The 27,293-nt window shown below is 41.8% G+C and overlaps 2 protein-coding genes across 2 annotated transcripts in view; one reads left to right on the forward strand and one right to left on the reverse strand.

The window, feature by feature from the left end:
- Nucleotides 1-27,293, reverse strand: part of GLRA3 (glycine receptor alpha 3) — a 142,814-nt gene that overhangs the window by 56,117 nt on the left and 59,404 nt on the right. Inside the window, exon 4 of the mRNA XM_073340081.1 lies at nt 1,642-1,865. Coding sequence (XP_073196182.1) covers nt 1,642-1,865 — 224 coding nt within the window. The remainder of the gene's footprint in view (nt 1-1,641; nt 1,866-27,293) is intronic.
- Nucleotides 23,375-25,370, forward strand: LOC140910777 (uncharacterized). Its single transcript, XM_073342593.2, has 2 exons — nt 23,375-24,148; nt 24,736-25,370. The coding sequence occupies exons 1-2, from the start codon at nt 23,566-23,568 to the stop codon at nt 25,275-25,277; spliced, it is 1,125 nt and encodes a 374-aa protein (XP_073198694.1). The 5' UTR covers nt 23,375-23,565; the 3' UTR covers nt 25,278-25,370.

The raw sequence follows: 27,293 nt of genomic DNA on the forward strand, positions 1-27,293 counted from the left end.
GCTGTTGGAAAAATTTGCCAGGGATCCCACCTGCTAATCAAGACAAACTGCTGCCCTGTAACATTGGAAGGAGGGGGACTTCCTGAGCACTCTTCCCCCAGTTGTGCACCCAAACACGAGAACAGCATTTTGTCCAGACTTCTAATGCATCAGTTTATATGCAGACTCCTCTCTTTGTCAGACCAAAAGGCCTCACAGTAGAATGCAATACCCTAAAAGCCTGCAAGGTGAAACACCAAATGAAAAGAGTACACTTTGCTCCAAATTGTACTATCATAAAACAGAGGGGAATGCTGAAAAATGAGTTAAAGTGCAGTTGATCAAAATTTTGGCTGTCATTGTAAAATTGAATTGCTGTTTCTTATGGCAATGGTGATAGATGTATTTTACAAATAAATCTGTCAAGTAGATTGGATTTTTTAGGACACAGGAAACTGTAAAGTGGAGATTAGTGTAAAACTGAAATGTAATGCAAAGGAAAATCAGGTCCTAGAACTTCACTCCTGAAATGCTTTATTATTGACTTCTAGTCCTAATTTGTGAAATACCACATGGGACACTGAAATCACACCTTTTTGATTACTATTATCTCTCCCCCCCACATACACACCTCAGTTTCTACAAGTAATGGGTGATACCTTAAGAAGTGTTTAGAGCTAAAAACCAATTACATACACCTTATGAAAGCTTCAACGCCTAACTTTCAAATGGTACAAGGCAGTCATCTCTAGCGTTAAGGACTGAAATCAATGTTAGGTGCCTAAATACCTTTTGAGGTTCTGGATGTAGGTGTTTAGGAGAATACTGGCTGCTACAGTAATGCCAGAGCAGAAGTGGGAAAGAGGAGAAGAGAAGCAAGGCGGTAATCATCACAGTAACTTGATTTTGTCAATATTCATTTTATTACGTGTTAGGTAGGTACAACTTCTCAAAAGTTTCACAAAATGTAAAAAAAAAAAAAAAAAAAAAGTTAATACGTCTGTCTCCAAGATGTTTCCCCCTCCCAGTAATATGTGAGCAGCTCTTTGAGTACTATGTGGCTACTGATATATTAAACTGTTCCTAATTTCCACCTTTAAGAGCAGCTACAACAATTAAGTGAAGGAAGGAGGAAATGCTTGGGGGGACAGGACTATGTGAAAAGCATCATCTCTGGTCTCCTGAACATTTGTGATCATGGAAAAATATTTAGAATGAAGGCTAGAGCTTGAACCAATTTATAGTCCTGCCCAAATATTAATGCTCAGGAGGTCTGCATTTTCTCACTGGCTCTGCCAAAAACTTCCTGTGTGCCCTTGGGAAGCCACAATCTCTCTGTGATTCAGTTCCTCACCTGTAAAATGGGAATAATAATTCTTTATTTTTTTCCGTAAGTTATTTTGTCTATTTAGATCATAAGCTCTTCAGGGCAGGGGTGATCTCTTACTATGTGTAAGTAAACAGCCCAGTATAATAAGGCCCTGTTCTCTGTCGAGGCCTGTGGGTGCTATTGTAATACCAATTCAGCACTCAAAACTCACATTGACTTCACTGCATAATTTAATTGCACAATTAAATAACAATTGGAGATATTCGGTTCCAAGTGTCCCTGCCTGTTAAAAGTATTTTTTTTAAAAAAAGATTCCTTTATCAGAGACTCACCTGATAGAATAAAGAACATTTCCATTTTTGAAAATTCGTAACAACTTGTTGTCTGTCGTAACTTCATGAAAGTTGGCACCTTTTTCATTAGCAAAGAACAAATCAGGTTTCCAAATAGAATCCAACATGGATGGATCTAAATCCAAAGAGTCATCTGGATATTCGCTATATGCAAGGCGTGGATCATTCCAATTCTGACGGAGAAAGATATTCACTCGGTAATCCTAAGTGAAAGACAAAACAGGCAAAGCTTTATCAAGGATATTGGCTTTAGCTTTTATTTTATCACTTAGCTGTGTAATCCCCTAACCTTCAATAGATGACAAATGATTTATGTCCATGAATGCCAGCATGATACCTTGCTTCATAGATTCCAAGGCTAGAAGGGACCATTGTGGTAATCTAGCCTGACCTCCTGCATAACACAAACCTTACTTGTAATGATTAGTAGTTATACAATAGGTAATAGCAAAGATACATTTCAGGACAACTGGAAACAATCATAACTAGGGATACATTAAGGCAATGGAGGGCTGAAGATAGACCTCACCTCAAACTCCACCCCATAGTGCAGTTCAACCCCTGCTTGGGCTATAGCACATAAAAGTAATTTGCTGGTGTTGTGTGGGATCTGCCCCTTCTCATCTTTTGTAGGCGCAGCATTCTCCATCTCCCTCTTCCTGTCTTCAGGCCAGCTGGGTTGTGTCCCAGAGAAAGAAGACTCCGCATCCACCCACATAGAGGACTCTGACCCATGAGATGAAGGATATGTCAGTGATTAGGGCACTGATCTTGGCTTTTGGAAACCCTGGTTCAAATCCCTGTTCTGCTACATATTTCCTGGGTATGTTATTTCATCTTTCTGTGCCTCAGTTCTCCATCTGTGAAATGGGGATAGTAGCATTTCCTTGTCTTACAGGGTTGGTATGAGGATAAATACAGAACTATGATAATGGGGGTCATAATATAATTACTTATGATTGACAGACTCGGAGAAGGCATCATCATCATGACAGAATGGCAGCAGGAAGACTTACCTTCACTACACAATGACAATATTGTGTTATTGGAGGGCACCCTAAAAGCAACAGCTGTCAGAGTTGAGATGCATGGAGCTGTTTAAATCTTTCCAGTTATTCTGGGCTGTCTGCACAACCTGGCAGAAATTGCTGTAGCAGGTATAGTTGGGCTCTTATTCACAACCACAAAGGCTAGAAATATTTTATTTAAATGAAATCTAAGATTGTGATCTCATGTGACTTCAAAAGTTGACTTCATAGGCATGGACCATACTGCTTATGCCTTAATCCACCATTGGTTGTAACATGATGTTCTTAATTTTCTTCAATAATATATTATTGCAAGGACTTTTTAAATTAAATCAAAGACAATGCTGTCAGGTGCACACAAGCAATGTACATTGCAGATATGGAAAACACAGCATTGTCAGGCTACTGCTCTAACCACTACACATCACAACTTTCTGAAGGTTAAAGTCATCAAAGGATTTAATGCTTGACTTGAATTCCACACCATCTCTTTCATGTGACAGTGGTATAAAGGGAAGCAGTTACTAATATAACAAAAGACACAATTTAAAGTTGGGGACTGTCATTCTTTACAAAACTGCAATATTTTTAGTTTGATTCTGGGATTAAACAGTCTCCAGCTGAGTGACGAGGGTAAAGTACAAAAATGGTCTCCGGAAGCAATAAAGTATTGGTAACCAGCTCATTCTGATAGCCTTTACATGTTGAGTTGAATTGTATGTCTTTTTAATATAGCACATTTTTATGCATTTTACTAAGAAAGGAAGGGACGTTAACCTTCAAAAGGGAATTAATTGAGGGAATAAGAAAAAATCCCCAGCTACTTAATTTTTTTATTAGATCACTTAAATGGCAAAGTTGTAGGCTTATGTTTGATAATATCATTAAGACACATTGGCATAGCTTCAAATTTGGAGAGATTTATTTTATAACATCTGAACAGCTGTCCAAATTCCTAGATAAATTATGTTAAAAAATTGTAAGTAGGAAATGTCTTAGGAATGTTCAGTAAAACATTGATTTATCAGAATATCATTCAATGTTATGTTTCCATGTACCTATCTTTATAAACTGCATATTTGGGTAGTCTCAAATCATCACCTCTGTGGAAACTATACTGTCAGGGATACATACCTCTGAAGTCCTATTGCAGGTGCTCAGCATTTCCAAGGATTTGACCCTTAATTTATTTGAAAGCATGTTTTAAGCACAGTTTTTGAGGTTTGGTTTTATGGTATCTGGTAATGGTGTTAAGGGTCGTGTTTATATAATTAAAGGTGGTAGATGCAAAAGGACCTAATTCTCCAATACTTACACATCTGACTCCATGATTAGCTCTGTTGTTATAATTGGAAACACTTGTGGAGTAAAATGCTACTCAATGTGAGTAATAGTGGATAAATCTGACCCACAGACTACTAAAAATTGGGCCCAAATCCTCAATGGCAGCCTGGTGCTTAATGACTTTCGAGGGTCTAGGCCTTGATCACCAGTGTCTTTCTCCTTGATCATCAGAGGCTACCATAGAGATAAGTGTGCACGTGAACCATTCTGTCAGGACCTACTTATCTATCCTGATCAAATATCCAGACAAAAACAGTATATTGAAATACAAGATCAGCTGGAGGATAGAACTAATTGGATGATAAAGGAAAGCGTAGGTCCTCTACTTAGCAGGGAAGGAGAGCTAATAACTGATGACATCAAGAAGGTTAAAGTGTTTAATGCCTATTTTGCTTCAGTATTCACTAAAAAGGTTAGTGGTGACCAGATGCTCAACACAATTATATTAAGAAACAAGGGGGAAGACACACAAGACAAAATAGGAAAAGAACAGGTTAAAGAATATTGAGATAAGTTAGATGTATTCAAGTTGGCAAGGCCTGATGACATTTTGTCTTGGGGTACTTAAGGAACTAGCTAAAGCAATCTCGGAACCATTAGTAATTATTTCAGGAACTCATAGAGGACAGTTGAAGTACTAGAGGACTGGAGAAGGGCATATGTAGTACTTATCTTTAAAAGGGGGAACAAAGAGGAGGCGGGGACTTAGAGACCAGTCAGTCTAACCTACATACCTGGAAAGATATTTGTTTAATAATTTATTCCATCACTTTGTAAGCACCTGGAAGATGATAAGGTCATAAGAAAGAGCCAACATGGTTTGTTAAGAATAAATTATGCCAAAACAAATTAATTTCCTTCTTTGACAGGGTTACTGGCCTTGTGGATGGGGGGAAGCAGTAGATATGATATATCTTGATTTTAGTAAGGCTTTTGACATAGTCCCATGGGACATTCTCAGAGGTAAACAAGGGAAATGCAGTCTCCATGAAATTACTATAAACTGGGTGCATAACTGGGTGAAAGATCATTCTCAAAGACCATGTTCACTGTCAAACTGGGATTGTGTCTCTAGTGAGGTCCCATGGGGGTTAGTCCTGGATCTGGTACTAGTTAATATTTTCATTAGTGACTTGGCTAATAGAGTGTAGATTATATTTTAGACTTGCAGGTGCCAAACTGGGAGGCATTCAAAGCACTTTTGCGGGCAGGATTAGAATTCAAAATTATCCTGATGAATTGGAGAATTGGTCAGAAATCAACAAGGTGAAATTGAATAACGATAAGTGCAAAGTATTTCACTTGGGAAGGAAAAAATCAAATGCACAACTACAAAATGGGGAATAATGGGCTAGTAGTATTGATAATGAGGATGTGGGAATAATAGTGGATGTCAAATTGAATGACTCAACAATGTGATGCAGTTGTGAAAAAGTCAAACATCATTCTGGGGTGTATTAAAAGCAGCATTGTATGTAAGACACAGGAGGTAATTGTCCTGCTCTACTTGGCACTGGTAAGGCATCAGCTGGAGTACTGTGTCCAGTTGTGGGCACCGTACTTCATAAAAGATGTGGACAAATTGGAAAGAGTCCAGAGGAGAGCAACAAAAATGAGAAAAAGTTCAGAAAATCTAACCTCTCCGCAGAGAAGTTAACAAAATCTGGGAATGTTTAGTTTTGAGAAAAGAAGACTGATGGGGGACCTGAAAAGTCTTCATATATGTTAAGTGCTGTTATAAAGAGGATTGTGAACCATTGTTCTCCATGTCCACTGAAGGTAGGGCAAAAAGTAATGGGATTAATCTGCAGCAAGGGAGATTTAGATTAGATATTAGGAAAATCTTAAACTCTGGATAGGCTTCCAAGGGAGATTGTAGAATCCCGATGATTTGAGGTTTTTGAGAACAGGTTGGACAAGCATCTATTAGGGTTGGTCTACATTTATTTGATCCTGCCTCAGCAGAAGGGCCTGGACTTCACGACTTGTTAAGGTCCCTTCCAGTCCTACATTTCTATGATTCCCAGCATGTGTGTAAAAGCCTTCTATGACAAAATCAACCATACATCCATGTCATTAAGCATAAGGTTGGAGCAGTATGGGTGTAGTACTAATCTTCATCCATTTTAATATTACTGCTAGTCTCCATCTTTTGCACAGTGGCTGCAAACAACCCTGAAAACAAAGGCAGCTCCTTGCTAGTACCTTTGTGGGTGACGTCTTCCCGTCCAAAAAATGGCAGGGTGGAAGCAGGACTGTGGTTTTTACTCCTTCCTAGGTGTAGCACCAGCCTTTTTCTTACTCTGAATCTGAAACTGAGCCCCTTGGGACAGATTGTGGTCCATTCTGCATGCCTGTGTAGGGAAATATAGGGGCATAAGGCATGATCTTACTCCTCTGCCCATACTGTGGGGAACTGTGTGTATGGAGAGAGAGACCTCTTTGGGGGTTGTCATGCCCCCCCCATCCATGCATATGAGTTTGAGTGAGTAGAAAATGGGAGGAACCTAGGCTCTGTGTCCCCAGTTCATGGGCCAGTGCAGCTGTGCCAGCATGCTGTGGGGATGTTCACTATGCTATGTATAGATCTGGAGCAGAAGAAAATTGGGAGGGAGATTGTGAATCTCTGTGTGACTTTAGGCAGGGCTCGTAAAAAAGACATCATTTAATTCTTAATTAATATTTATTGCAAGTAAAACATGTTCGTCTACTTACTTTACTCTCCCCACAGAGGGTACAATGAGAAATCAATGCAGTTATTTGTGGAGTAAGGGGCTCCTCCTTGTGAATATTGGTAGTGGAATTTAGTCCTAAATCATAGAATCATAGAATATCAGGGTTGGAAGGGACCCCAGAAGGTCATCTAGTCCAACCCCCTGCTCAAAGCAGGACCAATTCCCAGTTAAATCATCCCAGCCAGGGCTTTGTCAAGCCTGACCTTAAAAACCTCTAAGGAAGGAGATTCTACCACCTCCCTAGGTAACGCATTCCAGTGTTTCACCACCCTCTTAGTGAAAAAGTTTTTCCTAATATCCAATCTAAACCTCCCCCACTGCAACTTGAGACCATTACTCCTCGTTCTGTCATCTGCTACCATTGAGAACAGTCTAGAGCCATCCTCTTTGGAACCCCCTTTCAGGTAGTTGAAAGCAGCTATCAAATCCCCCCTCATTCTTCTCTTCTGCAGGCTAAACAATCCCAGCTCCCTCAGCCTCTCCTCATAACTCATGTGTTCCAGTCCCCTAATCATTTTTGTTGCCCTTCGCTGGACTCTCTCCAATTTATCCACATCCTTCTTGAAGTGTGGGGCCCAAAACTGGACACAGTACTCCAGATGAGGCCTCACCAATGTCGAATAGAGGGGAACGATCACGTCCCTCGATCTGCTCGCTATGCCCCTACTTATACATCCCAAAATGCCATTGGCCTTCTTGGCAACAAGGGCACACTGCTGACTCATATCCAGCTTCTCGTCCACTGTCACCCCTAGGTCCTTTTCCGCAGAACTGCTGCCTAGCCACTCGGTCCCTAGTCTGTAGCTGTGCATTGGGTTCTTCCATCCTAAGTGCAGGACCCTGCACTTATCCTTATTGAACCTCATCAGATTCCTTTTGGCCCAATCTTCCAATTGGTCTAGGTCCTTTTGTATCCTATCCCTCCCCTCCAGCGTATCTACCACTCCTCCCAGTTTAGTATCATCCGCAAATTTGCTGAGAGTGCAATCCACACCATCCTCCAGATCATTTATGAAGATATTGAACAAAACTGGCCCCAGGACCGACCCTTGGGACACTCCACTTGATACCGGCTGCCAACTAGACATGGAGCCATTGATCACTATGTTGGTGAGTGAAGGGAAGTTGGAGGGGAGGTTAAAAATTCACAGTGGAAAGTATACATAAAAGAAGCAATGGTGGAAAATAAATAATCTGTTATAGACTACATTAACCAATGCTGAATGTCAACTTGCCTCAGTAGCCCTCTCAAGCTGGGATCAGATTTGTATTGGTTTAACTTGCATGGCAGTCAAAGAACATTCAGTAGTTATCCTCTCTCAAAACTATTAATGAAGCAGTCTCATTTTCAGATATCAAAAATCAAACTGTATAAAAAAGGTTATACATTTTACTAGAGCTTCATGAAGGACAAACAAGTGCTCATTGTTCTGAGCTAGTAATTACACAGTGTGAGCATGAGGTGTAAATTCTTTAAACAGGTAGTATGTTTTTGTGTAAACAAAGAGCAGAATTCAACTGCCGGCATTGATTTGTTGATTTGTTTTTCTCTGTGGATTACTAAATAACACTCTTCTATAGTTCCTAATTTTCATAACTGAAAAAGTTGGCAGGACCCCTTCAGTTCTCACTTGCTACTTGTGCATAGAGGTCAATCCTGCCCCCTTTGCATAGCACAGAAAAGTCCATGCCGAGGAAGTTTCTCAAGTGTTGAGGCAGGGAGAAAGCCAGGAGGGATGATTTCTGTGGAAGGACAGTGGAACCACTCTGTGGCCACCTCTAACACCTGAAGGCTGCTGTAATCCCTAGAGCTCCTGTGCCCTGGTTTTTGTGGTGTACAATGGCTGACAGATACCGTCAGTCCTATTGTCCTTCCTTCTACCCCTACAGCAAAACTGTACGTGCAGTGTGTGAGAGAGACCATGTTAGGACATCAACCGAACCATTACAATAAAATCCATACATGCAATAACAAATTCCTTGTTTGTGCATATTTCTTCAGTAGATGAAACAAAATTGGATGACTAGCTAAGTACTATTTGCTAACCTGTGACTAGGTTGATGCAATCAGTGTGAGTATATTAAGTCCTATCTAATAAGGAACTCTGAAGTCTAGGATGCCTTTGAGTTGTGTGAAGTGATAGAAACAGCTACAAGCAGGCTGAAAGCTCTCTTTTTTTAAAAATAGAATATCACTAGGTTCAAAAATTCAGTCTGTTACCATCCAATTTTTAAGTTCTCAGCTATTTTGACTTTTCTAATTACAGCCTTGCAACAGTAAGGCATGTATCTATGACATGCCAACAGTCCTAGGCCATTATGCTATCAGAGGTAACTCAACCAATCACCACCCAATACTCTACTGCTAATTTGCATTCAGCAGTTTCATTGGTTGTATGAGGGCGACTGCACATTTACTGGATTACTTGGCCCAACAGCATGCGCAAGATTTATAGTGCTCAAGCCTTTATAAGGTCTGTTAACTTCTGATTCACTATGCTGAGGTACACAGTACTACCTTCTCGCAGTATGGTAAACGCCAGAATGTTGACTGTGTCACTGGAACTTGGTGATTTATAAAGAATTCATTAGTTTATCAAATATAATGTCTAGCTTTTTACAAGCCTTTGATAAAGCACAAGCATACTAGGCACAATAGTTTCTCTTGGTTAATTGGTTGTACTAATTCCAACTCTAAATTACTGAAATAAGAGGCAGCTTTTTAAAGGTATTTTTATTTGCATCCTTTTGCCTTTCAAAGGATTCAAGATAATTTGTCATTGGCCATGTTTTACCACTGTCATGATGATAAAATGATTTTTAGACTGATATTTTGTTCCTCTAAAGAATTTCCCCTGCAATTAAAATTATTGTCCAGTTCTTTCAGCATAAGGCTTATTTTGATCAGGACACACAGGTGAATGAATGACAGATAAATGCGTTGAACTTTAAGTGGCAGGCTACAACTTTACTTAACACTGTTGAGGAGTGCTATGTCCCCCACACCCTAATCACATATATCAGGCATTTAACTGAGTCTAGTGTGGTTGTCAGGACTCTCACCATACAATCAATAAATGGGGGTAGAGCCATCTGGGAGCTGGCCCCTTTCATCCTTATCCACACTGAACACTGGCTGCAAGTTGCAATGAGCTGAAACAATTTTACTTACCCTAATGTTAAACATTTTAACGTTGTAACCTAACAGTGCCTCCATAATGGCTAGAAGAAGGGGGGAAAAATCAGACCTCCTGCCAATTTTTTGCAATGGGAAAAATTCCTTCCTGATCCCAAAATGGGCAATTGATCAGACCCACAGAATCCTGAGTAACACAGCATCAACATGATATTAAAGGAAGAGTGGGGTAGCTCACAGAAAAAGGGGCTTTTATAAAGCCCAGGGAGCTTAAATAGGCAAGGAAGGTGCTCCACAAAAGCCAATTTGCAAGCCCATCCCTCCATTTCCAATGGGAAAGGAGCAGACTCAAGGAAGGGGGACAGACCTTCTGCCCCTTCCCCCCCCCCCACCATGGTCACTGCATCCCTCCCCTGTGGTTGTTCAAATGTCCTCTCTTGTTGACTGCATGGGTGGGGCATTTTACTACTTTAGTTGGTGACTGATGAGCACAGGCACAAATGCAGTAGATATAAATAGTTTCTTTCTTTCTGGGTACCACAGTTCATATTAGCTGATATTATTAACAAACCTGTACCCTCCCCCACTTCCTCCTACACCATTGTTTCTGTCAGGAAAGTAGTTGCTTTCCAAGCCTACACAAGCATCACTTTAGCAGTGAAGTAATCTGACTCCTTCTCCCACTTTCATGTAGGCAACAAGTGAAACATTTTAAACAATAGAAAATCTAACATTGTCCTCTCGCAAATGGCAATGACACTCTGGACCAAACTTTTACCTGACTGACACCCTGTGCCATCCTGCTAAAGCCAATGGAAATACAGGAAGTGTATATCTTGGCAGAATTAAGCCCTGTGGGCTATTTTTGCAGTTTTTATAACAAATTTGATAACCATAAACTCTGGCTTAAATAAATTGTCTAGATTTCCTGCTAGATTATCCTGCTTGACAGCTCTGGATAATCAAATGCTTTGTTTATCTACAGGACAGCAGCAGGGCAAGTTTCCTTGCTAGCATGCCTCAATCCTGACTGCTAGGGGACTTCCTTTAGCAGTAACAGGAGTAGTTCAGTCTCCATGATCCAAGCAGTTCTTGTCTTTTCTGCTGTCTGCCAATTAGTGCAAAGTATGGTCGCAAGTTTGTGAGGTGGGGCCAGCAACCATCCCTTAAATGGGAATTGTGTTTAAGCTCTACTGGGTTGGGTTGAATTATGCTGGTGACCTCCAAGCTAAAGGCAAAGCCCTGAGGTGGCCAGTCTTTCATAAGCATTAATGACAGGTTTCAGAGTAACAGCCGTGTTAGTCTGTATTCGCAAAAAGAAAAGGAGTACTTGTGGCACCTTAGAGACTAACCAATTTATTTGAGCATGAGCTTTCGTGATGCATCCGGATGCATCCGATGAAGTGAGCTGTAGCTCACGAAAACTCATGCTCAAATAAATTGGTTAGTCTCTAAGGTGCCACAAGTACTCCTTTTCTATAAGCATTAATGTTACACCTTCAATAATAATGCTTGCCAGTATCTGAGCAGTACAATATTGCTCAGTAATTATTGTCTGAAGTAATACCATATATTAGTCAATATTTTTAGCATATTGCTTTATTATAAAGTGATAGTAATAGACTTGATAGTACTGTGAATGTATAGCATTTCTCAGGCGTCATCCGATGAAGTGAGCTGTAGCTCACGAAAGCTCATGCTCAAATAAATTGGTTAGTCTCTAAGGTGCCACAAGTACTCCTTTTCTTTTTATTAAAGTTATAATTATATATTGAATACATCACTATGCTTGTCACTTTATACATGTAATTACAATATTTCTGTTCACTCATGTAAGCATTGCGGTAGTCATCTGTAGTGAGGATACTTCTTTGTGAAATTAAACTCTCATTGTATTTGGGATCCTGCCAGCTCTGCAGTGATAAGTGTATAAAGGCAAATTTGCAAAATTTCATTTGCAGATCACCTGCACACATTCTTTATGGACACTATCATCATTTGCACCAAAAGATCACATGTACATGCACACAGATGGATCTTTCCCAGTATCCTGCCAGCTTTAGTTTCATGTGCCATTAAAATTTCATCTTATATTTCTATCCGAACTCTAAGCAGGAATTTTAACTTGTCTGATTCAAAATGAAACAAAGGTACATTTGCTTTGTTGGTGCTAAGTCACAGCAGCATTTTAACATGAGAAGCTTGTGGAATTGCAACCATCACCTCTAATACAAAAGTTAATAGCATTGTGGGAAATGTACTTCAGAAGAGTAATTGTAACTTTGCTATTGGTAACTATGACCATTGTTAGCTCAAATCCATTAAAAGACCTCACTCAAGAAAACACTTGAGCATTTAGTGCTGGTGAAGTCACCTAAAATTGCATGAAAGCAGAGGTATTTATGTAGATCTAATATTGAGATTTGTAATATTGGTTTTGAACAATCTCTAGAATGTTAACAAAAGACTCAGGGGGACAGATTTTTCCTTTTTTATTCCCGTATGCCATTCACATCAATGAATTTTGCCCAGCATGTTCACCAATTATGAAATATTTACTGAAACACTTTAAATGAAAATGATTAATATTATATAAAAATCAAAATCCAGGTCTGGATTCAGGCTTCATTACAAATGCAAAATGTTTTAACTGAAAGGATCCTGGAGTTCAAATGACACTGGACTGTTCCATGGTTTTCGATCAACACCATGTGAAACTTTCAGCTCACATGGTTTTAAATCCAAAAACTCTAAGCAACACTGTGTGGGGTGAGGGAAGGAATGGTGGCATGTGAATAGAAATTGAAAAGTTTCATGTTCAGGGTTGGGAACTGAAGTTAAATTACTTATATTCAGAAAAAGTTCTCTGTTTTAGAGCCAACATATCATCTATAATTTTCATTTAATGACACAAAATAGGACTGAATGCTGCTCTCAGTCATATTGGTGTAAACCTGGAGAAACTTCAGTGATGGAAATGGAGTGAATCTGGGTTTATCTCAGTGTAAATAAGATCAGAATTTGGCCCTCTACTACTGCTACATACCAACAGTCAAGGGACATAACTCTTCCAACCTCCCTCCCTCTGCCCCCATTTTTCTCTCTCTCTCCTTTTCTTCACATTCTTTAGGCACCTTTTTGATTGACCTTTCATTGCTGTAGGAGTAGTTGAGAAGTTGCAAGAAGCCCCTAGTAGTTAATTATTTTTAGGGGTAGTTATTTATTTTTTGTCAAGGTCCAAATTTCTTGGTCAAGGTATAGTCAAGGTCCAGACTTCAGAGAAACATTTTTCACACTGAAATAACAATCATGATAAGTAAATAATTTTTTTGCAGTCCATTCAAAAGCATCTGGAGGTATGGATTTGGATCGTGGTCTACCTACTGACTTCCCCTGCTCTACATAATGCCGAGTTTTCACTACTGAGTAAACTATCATGAGTGTCATGAACTGGTTCCATTTTTGGTGGCTGCAGTGCTCTCAATTTTAGGACTATTGCCTCAGCTACCTGCAGTTCCCCCATTGACCACTAGAGCCACACTGTGCTGCTTGTGAAATGATATCCGCTTGTCGGGCAGAGTCTCATAGCAGGTGCTTCATAATAGAGCTGCTTTTTTCCTCTCAGCAACTGAGCTTGGTAGCAGTGGCCTTGCCAGCCACACACCTGTTACACTGCAGCAAAGGAATTAACTGATGTAGGAGCCCAGGGGCAAAGCAAGGACAGGAGCAATCTGTGCAGGCCAGGCCCCTACCCTGCCATTAGTAGAGCAGCTTCCTCTGCCGATTCAGGTGTGGAGGGCTGGACTCCATGGGGGCCTGTAAGGGACAAGTGATTGAGGGAACCTGGGCAATACAGTAAGTCCTCCAGGAAACATAAAGACACCACATTTCCCGTACACTCTAGATGCAGTCTTTGGGTCCCTGAGTCACATTTACTGCTGGGGCAGAATGAAACACAGCAGCCCAGACAGGGCAGTCACAGGCTGCAGCTACACAGAGCAGCAGAAAGTCTTTTTACCTTGTGTCTGTACATAGTTCCTGTTTGTTATAACAACTTTATGTTGACACAGGTCTCTGCTCATCAGTACAATACTATATGGGACCAGCAATAGAAGGCACAGAGTGCTGGAAGCCATGTTGAGAAAGTTAACATTGTAATGGCTACTACGGAGCCTGTGCAACTGTAAGTAACTCCCCTAACTGTCCTGAGAATTGTGGAAAAATGTTGAATGTGCCTGGAAACCTTTCAAACTTGAATGGTATATGAAAACCACGGGGGCAAATAAACTGGAGGAGGATGAGGAAAAGATGCTCTGCTCTTAATGGTGGCAGACACAGAAGCCCTAGATGTATACAGTGTGGTGGGGAGAGGAAGGAGGAAGCTTTGCAGAAATAATGGAAATGGTTGGGGATCTTTGTGTCCTTAGTAAAAAGGTTATTTATGAGGGACAGATGTTCAGAACACAGAATGAAGGGGAAGTTTGTCACCAATTTAAAATTAAAAATTAGTCCTATGAATATGGAATATTTAAAGACTCTTTCACTGAAGACCAGATTGTCCTGGCATGTAAAAATTAAAAAGTGTGTGAATGGTTACTCGGGAGTATGAGTCTTATACTAGAAAGGGCAATATGTATGTGCCAAGCAGCTGAACAAAGAGAAACTCCAATAAAAAGCTGAGAGAAATGCACAGAGGTCATGATTGTGATTACTATAGCTAAAGTAGCAAACAAAAAGTTCACAAAAATTAAATTGTTCAAAGACAGAAACATGGAAAGCTGGAAATGATCCCAGTGATGTAGCAACCAGCATGAATATAGGAAATGCCTATCACCTGGGCAAGTATGTAGAAACTGTAATAAACCAAACCATTACATTAAAATGTGCAGAGAAGGCAAGGAAATATAGGTATTAAGTGGAGGAAGGGATTCCACAAGTGAAGAGGAAGAGCTGTTCCTAAGCTCAATAATAGAGGAGGCTGAAAACTCAAAAGATTAGCTAATTAAAATGTGCACAAATGGCACTTATATGACATATAAGATAGACTCTGGGGAGACAAGTAAATTAATTACAGATACTGAAATAGAGAGACGCAAGGAGCACAAAAAAGTGGAAGAATCAAATGTGTCTGAAAGACTATACTAGAGGAACAGTTCCAGTGTTGGGATAGTACACACTGATACTTAAATGCAATGGGAAAATGATAAAGAGTTTGTGGTGGTATACAGAGGCAAGCAAGACCTCTTGGTCCTACATACATGTGAGGTGCTTAGTCTCATTAAGAGGATGCATGCCATAGAGAAAGAGAAAGAGAAAGAACCAGACGTATGAAGCTGTAGTCACAGAAAATGGGTACTTCCAGTAATATACAAGATATGGTTAAGAGAAGATAAGAATCTGGAGTACAGGCTAAATGAAAAGCTCTACAAGTCTTAAGAAAGGAGCTAGAAGAGCTGGAAAACATGACAGCAAATGTTATCATTAGGAGAATAGAAGAACCAACAGGTTGGGTTCACTCCTAGTAAATGTAGAGAAAAAAGCAGGGAGACCACCGCTGTGTATGGATCCTAAAGAGCTGACCAAAAACATAAAAAGAAACACTTCCACTTGCCCACAAGAAGTGAACTCATGTCTGAAATGGCTGGAGCCAAATTTTTCAGCAAATTAGATACAGTGGCAGGATTTTGGTTGATCTCCTTGGACACTAATATCTCCAAAATTGGCAGTTTCAAAATACCATTTGGAAGATACAGCTTCCTAAGACTGCCTTTCTGAATATGTTTAGCTTCAGAAGTATTTCACTGTACAATGAGCCAGATGTTAGAGGGTCTAGTGGGAGCAAAAGTGTACACTAATGATATCATTTGGGGCAGCACTGCCACTGAACATTAGGAATGACTGAGAAGAGTACTGGAGATTGCAAGAGCTAATAACCTTAAATTGAGTAAGACCAATGTCAATTTCAAACAACAGAAATAACATAGTTGGGAGAGAGACTGACCTAAAAAAAAGTCTTGCTCAATGAATCAAAGATTCAGGCTGTACTGAATGCTAAGACCCGAGGATACAAAGGGATTTAAAAGGCTGCTAGGCACGTTGAATTACATCAGCAAATTCATACTTAGCTGTACAGCTTGCACAATTCACCTAAGACATTTCCTGCACAAAGGCACTGAATGGGCATGGATGCCAGAGCATGAAGGAGATCAAGGATTTAAAGCACATTCTGACATCCACTCTAGTACTCCAATTTCTTGGTTCACTGAAAGACATCAGACTCTCCCCAGATTCTTTGAAAGGAGGGCTGTGAGCAGTACTGTTACATGGAACATATTGGTTGCCAGTATCATATGCATCTAGGGCTATGACAGCCCCAGAAAGATGTATGCACCAATTGAAAAAGAGAAACTGGGTCTGGCATATGGATGTACAACATTTCATTACTTTCGCTATGACTGTAGCTTCAAAACCAAAACTTATCACCAGCTGCTGCTTGCAGTACACAAAAAGGCACCTGGAGAAGTGCCACCAATGATACAGCAACTACTTTTGAACATACCAGATGTCTGCCAGGCACCACTTAGTGATGGCAGACACGCTCTCAAGAGCAGGTAATCCACTTGCCAGTACACAGCCTTATGATCTGGAACAAGCAGTAAACATACTTGTGAACATGATAAAAGTATCGTGCTATATACTCAGTCATAGGGGCTGAATGAGAGAGAGAAACACATAAAGATGAGATGCTGCAAGCTGTGATACTAGCAATAAGTAAAGGAGGGAAAAAAATCAACACTCCATCTCAATATCCCAACTGTAAACAATAATTTACCAGTGATTTCCAGAGTGTTCTTGAAGGGAACAGATCTTTGTTTCCTGATGAGAAGGAAAATATTGGAATGAGTTCATGAAAGGCACTTGTGAATGATTAAATAAAAAATCAGAGCAAGAGAGATGGCCACAGATGAAGACAGAGATCAAAGAAATAGTGAACAGGGCTGGAACATGTCAGAAGTTCAGAAATTCCTGGCAGAAAGAATCAATGAAACCACACAAACAATTTGTAAGTCCACAGGACAAGGTTGGAAGTGATTTGGCCAGCCTGGGAAGACATAATACCTGGTTCTGATGGACTTCTTTACCAATTTCCCAGAGGTAGTCACACTTGAAGATACCAGAGCAGTAACAGTTAAATCTGTATTTCCACATCATAGAATTCCACAGACAGTAACAACTGACAATGGACTACAGTTCAAGAATAGAGAATTCCTGGACTTTGTTAAAATATATGACTTTCATAAGGAGACATATAGTCCCAGATATGGATTAGCTGAATATAGAGTACTATGGTGAAGAACTTAGAACTTGTCCAAAAAAATGGATATAAGAGAAGATTCATATTTAGTACTACTCAATATTGAGCTACACTGCTGCAATGTGGAAAGTCACCTGCTGAGCCCCTCAACAATAGATGTATAAATATTCAATTACCAGATATAGGACAAAAACAAAAGGATAACTAAGGAATCTGTGATAGTGAGGAAAAGACAGGAAAAGTACAATCAGACAAATATTACAATAAAACAGCAAGACCTCTTCCACAGTTAATAAACAAAGACTTGGTGAGAATTTGGCAAGATGGGCACTGGCCAGTCAAAGCTCCAGGGATCAAAGAAGAGTCACCTGTCTTATACTCAGAGAACGTAGATAAAGGCAAAATCTTACAAATGAATTGTAAGAATCTGCTTGTCATAAATATAAAGGGAAGGGTAAACACCTTTAAAATCCCTCCTGGCCAGAAGAAAAACCCTTTCACCTGTAAAGGGTTAAGAAGCTAGGATAACCTCGCTGGCACCTGACCAAAATGACCAATGTGGAGACAAGATACTTTCAAAAGCTGGACGGGGGGAGAAACAAAGGCTCTCTCTCTCTCTCTCTCTGTCTGTGTTGTTGTTTTGCCAGGAAAAGAAAAGGAATGGAGTCTTAGAACTTAGTAAGTAATCTAGCTAGATATGAGTTAGATTCTGTTTTGTTTAAATGGCTGATAAAATAAGCTGTGCTGAATGGAATGTAGATTCCTGTTTTTGTGTCTTTTTTTAACTTAAGGTTTAGCCTAGAGGGATTCTCTGTGTTTTGAATCTGATTACCCTGTAACGTATTTACCATCCTGATTTTACAGAGGTGATTCTTTTACTTTTTCCTCAATTAAAATTCTTCTTTTAAGAATATGATTGCTTCTTCATTGTTCTTAAGATCCAAGGGTTTGGGTCCGTGTTCACCTATGCAAATTGGTGAGGATTTTTATTAAGCCTTCCCCAGGAAAGGGGGTGTAGGGTTTGGGGAGGATTTTGGGGGGAAAGACATTTCCAAGCAGGCTCTTTCCCTGTTATATATTTGTTAGACGCTTGGTGGTGGCAGCAGTAAAGTCCAAGGGCAAAAGGTAATGGTTTGTACCTTGGGGAAGTTTTAACCTAAGCTGGTAAAAATAAGCTTATGGGGGTTTTCATGCAGATCCCCACATCTGTACCCTAGAGTTCAGAGTGGGGAAGGAACCTTGACACTGCTTAAGATACCTGACAATTTGGTTGAGACAAGTGGTGTGAGAGCAGACAAACAGATGAAAACAATTCACAAATGGACCCTATTATTGACCATGAGACTGAATTATCTGTTACACACAAAGACTTGCGGAAAGAAGGTGTACAGTATAGCAGATTGGGAAGACTGCTGAAATGCCCCAAGGGACTGCTCGAGAAATGGTAGGGTTGTGTTTAAGCAGCCTGAAGAGTTAAGTCAGTTATTGCATTTATTATAGATTGTTAGTTTAATGCAATAGTATTTTAGTTCAGTAAAGGGATCCAAAAAGAGAAGATGTGCTATAGAGTAAGTCCTCTTCCTGTATACTCTTTATGCAGTCTTTGGTTTCCTGTGACACTCTTCCTGCTGGGGCAGGAAAAAAAGCCCAAGACAGGGCAGTCACAGGCTGCAGCTATACAGAGTAATGCAAGTTTTGTACCTCATTTCTTTACATAGTTCTTGTTCATAATAAAAGGTTTATCTTGACACTAGTCTGCTTATCAGTAAGATACTAACAGAACCTGCTGAGGAGGATGACGGGGAGGAATGAGACTAGGACATCCCAATTCATGTAGTGGTTGAACCAACTTGGGGAAAATGAGACCATGACAATATAATGGGCTGGAACTTGCCCTAGGAGAGGGTGTTTTGGGGCATTATATTGCAGGTGAAGGGGAGCAGAAGTGCGGGAAACTATTGGAGAATTCCTGCCGGAGGAGAAATGAAGTGTGACAGAGTGGTGGGCAACAGCAGCTAAGTCAGTTCATCAATCACTGCAATTCCAATTAGTCAACCCAGAGCACACCTGACTATGGGAGTGCTAATCTGGTGATAGACTGGGGTGGGCTGGAGAGAGTTAAAAGGGCAATTAACTCATTAGCCCAAGTGCTACAAAAGGCACAGGAAAGAAGCCTCAAAGGAGAAAGAGGATGAGTAGAAGAGTCAGAGCTGTGCTCTGTCTCTTATCTCTGGAGTTGATGGTTATATGTTACTGATAGTATGAGGCTGCATAGACTGTAAAGGTGGCAGAAAAAAAATTGTAAATCAACTGCATGTCTCTGAGCCATTTGTGGGACTAGAAAGTAGTAGGAGCAAGTCTGCCTGGCCCTATGGGGTCAGAGAAGGAAAGGATGTTAATCAAAGATTAAAAGGGGAAAATGGAGTCTGTGTCAAGATGAAAAGGGGGAGTCCATGCATTTGTGTGGGTAGCTTGTTAATTTCAGATTAAATTCCCATCCTGATATGTTTACATGCACACATGATAGGCAAACTAGGTTCTGTGAAGAGTTCAAAAACCATGACTCACTCAAAAATGCAGTTAATGGGGCGCAAGAAGTGTTGTCTCCTAATGTTTGAAACTATAGGATAGGCAATACTGTCCCTGTGCTCTCTCAGCCTGAAGATGTCTGAGGCTAGCACCCATGCTTAGCTTCTCCACAGTAGCCAGGCAGGGGTTGGCAATGACTCCCCAGCGCGCTTTCTAACATATTGGACAGATGCTGAACCCTTTCAGATGAGTGTGGCCTCTTCACTACCTCCATTCCCCAGAGCTCCAGGAAGCAATGCAGCTGCCCAAGGAAGTCTTTGCTTTAATAAGTTCTTGAGGATTTAACTCCCACTTTATAATACTGAAATAATATTTTAGAGTCATATTGTGCTATTTGTTTAATGGAGATTTCTGTTTAAAAGCTAATGGCCTAGCATTACCATGCATTAGCTTATTTTAATGATATCACAGGATAGGACAACGGTATGCATTGTTTTCTGTGTTATGAATAAAGCTGATGATTCAGTAATCTCAAGCCATGAATTCATTCTCCTCCTCTTCTGCCAACTATGCTTATGTGACAGTGTGGGAAATATGTCTGTGTAAAACTTACGAATTCTGATTGATTTTATGAACTCTGTATCACTGGTCCTCTGTGTATTGAATCAGCCATTTGCTGACATGGACAATGTCTCATATCACACATCTTCTCTGGAAGCTGCTACAGGATAATCAAGAAGTTGTTGACATTGAGTGACATTGCCCTGCCAATACACTGTATATTCCAAACAGGGTGGCTAACCTGCAAGAAATGATTTTTTTTTCAGTCTGGACTTCAGGTGGTTGGTGACCCAACACAGGATCATGTGGTGGGGGAAATCTGTTCACCCGAGGGGTGGATTGCAGGGACACCACAGCCAAGCTGGTAACAGACTAGGGTCTGCATCTGTGTGCATACTTAGAGGTTTGAGGCTAGAGAGACTGTGCCTAAACTCTGACTAGCTACAGCAAGCCAAGAGCATGTGAGACCCAAGTATTGGGTTCAGGAAAGCAGCCTAAGTGTCTAGCACGAGGGTGGGACTCATTAGGGTTGTAACAGCTTATATACGTGTACAAAACTCAGCAGCTTTGTTTGTAGTAGCACTTCCCCTCCCACCCAAAAGCCACATTTCTCTTATAAATATATATTTTCAAGTTCATCTGTCAGCATTTCAGACATGTAGGTATTTTATTTTATTTTATTTTCCTTTCAGGCATTGCTGATAACTGTAGCTGTAGATAACGTTAGCTTTTTATTTGGGGTCTGAAGCTTTTTAATTCCTGGCTTCAAATATGACCAAAATTTTGACATGTTGCCCTCAAGAGCATTCTCTCTCTCTCCTAACTAAAAATAACCTACAAAAAAAGGATAAATTCAGCTTCTTTATTTAGCTTTCTATTCTACGGTGTGCCTCGAATATCCACAAAGCTATCATCTCCCTCACAGTACCACCCTTTAAAGTGTTTAATCTATCCTGTTCCTTTTTCCTTTTTGTATTACTTTTACTGGTTGCCTACAAGAATTAGGTAAACTTTGGCTGGTGTGGTTTCTCTTTCTTTCAAAAACAACTTTAGTTCCTTGAACTTCGTCTTCAAAATCCTGTGACCCTTCTAATTTTAATATCATTTGTTCAAACAGGAGGATCACAATAGGCTATTTGCCAACACCCCTCAGCAATTCTCTCTCTCTCTCTCTCATTTTGATGTAATATTGTGGAAATGAATGACATAATTATAGTGAATGAAAATACAGAATGAAATATAAAACAAATGACTGGCTATTTCTTAGGGAGATTAAAGCTTTGGATGAGTGCAGTAAAATGTATTTTTCTGTGGGGGAAAAAAGAATAATTAAATCTAAGCTTATCTCACAATTTTTAACCAGAGTTCCCTTTTTGCAGTGTGCATACTTTCATGGTTAATTATAGCTTGAGCTAATTAATGTAATACTAATCAATTACTTTACAACAGTAATCAAGATAAAGATGAGTTCTGTATCAAGCCAAAGAATATTTTGTCTTTATCATACTAGATGCAAGAGAGGTACAATTTGGGGACTGAAAAGATAAAGACTGATGTAAAGAAAGATTCTTTACTACTATACCTGAGAAGCTGGTATGTCACAAAATACATTCATGGATTTAGTTCTTACTGGATAAAATTTCTAATACTGCTACCTTGGTCTAAAAATATGAAACGTGACATGCTTTTTAGTACTGCTTTGATTAGTATAATTGGACAGGATGCCCCGTGACTGATTAGGCTTTGTATAATAACCTTTCCATTTTGCACTTGTTCAGTGACCCATGCTGCATTTCAAGTAATCTAATTATTCTAAGTAAATTGATGGAGTTTCCTTAGTTTTCCCTTGCATGTGTAAACATTTAGGGCTGGACCCAGTGACTTCAATGGACTTTGGATCAGGCCTTTAAACAACAGAAACTCACTGTGCAAGTATTTAAACCCAGGCAAGCATTTCATAGCTGTGGGATTTGCTGTTTCTTAAATAAATTTCCATAATCAAGTGAACGAGGAAGGCTTCCTAAGAGAACTGCTTCATTCATTAGGCATTTTAGGAGACTGTCCTGCCTGAGAGTGATTCTGTGGATCAGCTTGTTGTGCAATGTTTGACTATAACCAATGGCATATTCAGCATACAGTGTTATGCTTAGAGATTGGGTATAGAGAAAAAGAGCTCACGGTTTATAAGCATTTCTCCCTAATACACATCTACCTAATCAAGAGAACACTGCATGGTTGGCCTGCCTGTACCAATTGTGCTGAGTTGATGATTTTCAGCGCTCATGGTCTACGTGCAGGCAGGATGCAGCTTTTCAGGGAACTTCAGCTCACTACCTGGGACTGAGAGATTAATTGATCTCTACCGCTGATAGCTCTGGAGTATGGTAACTTCTTTTCCAAAATGCTTATGCCAAAGGGTAGCTGGCCTGGAGATAAAAGAGAAGCCTACAGAGAAGTTAAGGGGTCAGGAGAGAAAGAGGGTTCCTCTTCAGCCTGCTGACCTTTGCCAATCCAGGGGAAAGGACACAGCTGAAGCTGAGTGCTACAACTGGCCTGAATTATCAATGTAGAACCTAGAATGAAGGCTGTGAGTTTTCTACACCTTGGGTCAGGAATCCATGTGAGTTAGCAGCCCAGACCCCTACAGGGGTGCTGTGGGATCCCTGAATCAAAGCAAAGGAAGAGTTGACTTTAGTGAAGGAGTAGTCTGAGTAGCTGTAAGAGACTTAAAAAGTGAGATCCTCTAAAGGGGAAAATCTTAAAGTATTCTGGCCTTGGAATAACTTCTTACAAGGGCTACAGAGGGCTATGAGGGACCTGAGAGCAGTGAACCTGCAGGACCCTATCATGCCACAAGGCAGTGCCCTTACCTGGCTCTCTGTTGCAGCTTCACTTCTATGCCCTGGTCTACACTAGGACTTTAGGTCGAATTTAGCAACGTTAAATCGATTTAAACCTGCACCCGTCCACACAGTGAAGCCCTTTATTTCGACTTAAAGGGCTCTTAAAATCTATTTCCTTACTCCACCCCTGACAAGTGGATTAGCGCTTAAATCGACGTTCCCAGCTCGAATTTGGGGTACTGTGGACACAATTCGATGGTATTGGCCTCCGGGAGCTATCCCAGAGTGCTCCATTCTGACCGCTCTGGACAGCACTCTCAACTCAGATGCACTGGCCAGGTAGACAGGAAAAGAACCGCAAACTTTTGAATCTCATTTCCTGTTTGGCCAGCATGGCAAGCTGCAGGTGACCATGCAGAGCTCATCAGCAGAGGTGACCATGATGGAGTCCCAGAATCGCAAAAGAGCTCCAGCATGGACCGAACGGGAGGTACGGGATCTGATCGCTGTTTGGGGAGAGGAATCCGTGCTATCAGAACTCCGTTCCAGTTTTCGAAATGCCAAAACCTTTGTCAAAATCTCCCAGGGCATGAAGGACAGAGGCCATAACAGGGACCCGAAGCAGTGCCGCATGAAACTGAAGGAGCTGAGGCAAGCCTACCAGAAAACCAGAGAGGCGAACAGCCGCTCTGGGTCAGAGCCCCAAACATGCCGCTTCTATGATGAGCTGCATGCCATTTTAGGGGGTTCAGCCACCACTACCCCAGCCGTGTTGTTTGACTCCTTCAATGGAGATGGAGGCAATACGGAAGCAGGTTTTGGGGACGAAGAAGATGATGATGAGGAGGAGGTTGTAGATAGCTCACAGCAAGCAAGCGGAGAAACCGGTTTTCCCGACAGCCAGGAACTGTTTCTCACCCTAGACCTGGAGCCAGTACCCCCCGAACCCACCCAAGGCTGCCTCCTGGACCCAGCAGGCGGAGAAGGGACCTCTGGTGAGTGTACCTTTTAAAATGCTACACATGGTTTAAAAGCAAGCATGTGAAAGGATTACTTTGCCCTGGCATTTGCGGTTCTCCTAGATGTAGTCCTAAAGCCTTTGCAAAAGGTTTCTGGGGAGGGCAGCCTTATTTCGTCCTTCATGGTAGGACACTTTATCACTCCAGGCCAGTAACACATACTCGGGAATCACTGTAGAACAAAGCATTGCAGTGTATGTTTGCTGGCATTCAACCAAAATCCGTTCTTTATCTCTCTGTGTTATCCTCAGGAGAGTGAGATATAATTCATGGTCACCTGGTTGAAATAGAGTGCTTTTCTTCAGGGACACTCAGTATAGCCCATTCCTGCTGGGCTGTTTGCCTGTGGCTGAACAGAAATGTTCACCGCTGTTAGCCACAGGGAGGGGGGAAGGTTGAGGGGGTAGTCACGCGGTGGGAGGAGGCAAAATGCGACCTTGTAACGAAAGCACATGTGCTATGTATGTAATGTTAACAGCAAGGTTTACCCTGAAAGAGTTTAGCCACTGTTTTATAAAATGTGTCTTTTTAAATACCGCTGTCCCTTTTTTTTTCTCCACCAGCTGCATGTGTTTCAATGATCACAGGATCTTCTCCTTCCCAGAGGCTAGTGAAGCTTAGAAAGAAAAAAAAACGCACTCGCGATGAAATGTTCTCCGAGCTCATGCTGTCCTCCCACACTGACAGAGCACAGACGAATGCGTGGAGGCAAATAATATCAGAGTGCAGGAAAGCACAAAATGACCGGGAGGAGAGGTGGCGGGCTGAAGAGAGTAAGTGGCGGGCTGAAGAGAGTAAGTGGCGGGCTGAAGACAGGGCTGAAGCTCAAATGTGGCGGCAGCGTGATGAGAGGAGGCAGGATTCAATGCTGAGGCTGCTGCAGGACCAAACCAGAATGCTCCAGTGTATGGTTGAGCTGCAGCAAAGGCAGCTGGAGCACAGACTGCCACTGCTGCCCCTCTGTAACCAACCGCCCTCCTCCCCAAGTTCCATAGCCTCCACACCCAGACGCCCAAGAACGCGGTGGGGGGGCCTCCGGCCAACCAGCCACTCCACCACAGAGGATTGCCCAAAAAAAAGAAGGCTGTCATTCAATAAATTTTAAAGTTGTAAACTTTTAAAGTGCTGTGCTTAAAGTGCTGTGTGGCATTTTCCTTCCCTCCTCCACCACCCCTCCTGGGATACCTTGGTAGTCATCTCCCTATTTGTGTGATGAATGAATAACGAATGCATGACTGTGAAGCAGCAATGACTTTATTGCCTCTGCAAGCGGTGATTAAAGGGAGGAGGGGAGGGTGGTTAGCTTACAGGGAAGTAGAGTGAACCAAGGGGCGGGGGGGTTCATCAAGGAGAAACAAACAGAACTTTCACAGCGTAGCCTGGCCAGTCATGAAACTGGTTTTCAAAGCTTCTCTGATGTGTACCGCGCCCTCCTGTGCTCTTCTAATCGCCCTGGTGTCTGGCTGCGCGTAACCAGCAGCTAGGCGATTTGCCTCAGCCTCCCACCCCGCCATAAACGTCTCCCCCTTACTCTCACAGATATTGTGGAGCACACAGCAAGCAGTAATAACAGTGGGAATATTGGTTTCGCTGAGGTCTAAGCGAGTCAGTAAACTGCGCCAGCGCGCCTTTAAACGTCCAAATGCACATTCTACCACCATTCTGCACTTGCTCAGCCTGTAGTTGAACAGCTCCTGACTACTGTCCAGGCTGCCTGTGTACGGCTTCATGAGCCATGGCATTAAGGGGTAGGCTGGGTCCCCAAGGATACATATAGACATTTCAACATCCCCAACAGTTATTTTCTGGTCTGGGAATAAAGTCCCTTCCTGCAGCTTTTGAAACAGACCAGAGTTCCTGAAGATGCGAGCGTCATGCACCTTTCCCGGCCATCCCACGTTGATGTTGGTGAAACGTCCCTTTTGATCCACCAGAGCTTGCAGCACTATCGAAAAGTACCCCTTGCGGTTTATGTACTCGGCGGCTTGGTGCTCCGGTGTCAAGATAGGGATATGGGTTCCGTCTATAGCCCCACCACAGTTAGGGAATCCCATTGCAGCAAAGCCATCCACTATGGCCTGCACATTTCCCAGGGTCACTACCCTTGATATCAGCAGATCTTTGATTGCGTGAGCTACTTGCATCACAGCAGCCCCCACAGTAGATTTGCCCACTCCAAATTGATTCCCAACTGACCGGTAGCTGTCTGGCGTTGCAAGCTTCCACAGGGCTATCGCCACTCGCTTCTCAACTGTGAGGGCTGCTCTCCTCCTGGTATTCATGCACTTCAGGGCAGGGGAAAGCAAGTCACAAAGTTCCATGAAAGTGCCCTTACGCATGCGAAAGTTTCGCAGCCACTGGGAATCGTCCCAGACCTGCAACACTATGCGGTCCCACCAGTCTGTGCTTGTTTCCCGAGCCCAGAATCGGTGTTCCACAGCATGAACCTGCCCCATTAGCACCATGATGCATGCATTGGCAGGGCCCATGCTTTCAGAGAAATCTGTGTCCATGTCCTGATCACTCACGGGACCGCGCTGACGTCGCCTCCTCACCCGGTATCGCGTTGCCATGTTCTGGTGCTGCATATACTGCTGGATAATGCGTGTGGTGGTTGATGTGCTCCTAATTGCCAAAATGAGCTCAGCGGCCTCCATGCTTGCCTTGGTATGGCGTCCGCACAGAAAAAAGGCGCGGAACGATTGTCTGCTGTTGCTCTGACGGAGGGAGGGGCGACTGACGACACGGCTTACAGGGTTGGCTTCAGGGAGCTAAAATCAACAAAGGGTGTGCCTGTACATCAAGGAGTATTTCAGGCAGGACTGCACGGAGGGTTCCAATAAGAAATGGTGCACCAAAGTTATCGTTGTTATTGGAACAAGGAGGTTAGCCTGGCCTCTGATTGATACATGGCTAGATTAACCTCGCTGCGCCTTCTCTGTGACTGACTGCAGTGTGATCTAGACAGGGGAGGAGGAAAATGAGTACAAAACAAATCTGGTCTATTTCTTGTTCTGACCCACTCCATCTATCCTTTACATCTTTGGCTGGCAGCAGACGGTGCAGAAGGACTGCATGCCATCCACATCTCATGGCTGCTTGGCAGAAGATGGTACAGTAC

The sequence above is a fragment of the Lepidochelys kempii genome, chromosome 4 (genome assembly GCF_965140285.1).
Source record: "Lepidochelys kempii isolate rLepKem1 chromosome 4, rLepKem1.hap1, whole genome shotgun sequence".
NCBI classification, from domain to species: Eukaryota; Metazoa; Chordata; order Testudines; family Cheloniidae; genus Lepidochelys; species Lepidochelys kempii.

What these genes read in the sequence shown, in the direction of transcription:
- LOC140910777 (XM_073342593.2), top strand. Translation starts at nt 23,566, where the DNA reads ATGCAGAGCTCATCAGCAGAGGTGACCATGATGGAGTCCCAGAATCGC. An exon ending in AGGCGGAGAAGGGACCTCTG is followed by an intron (nt 24,149 to 24,735) that starts GTGAGTGTACCT and finishes TTTCTCCACCAG; the next exon opens with CTGCATGTGTTTCAATGATC.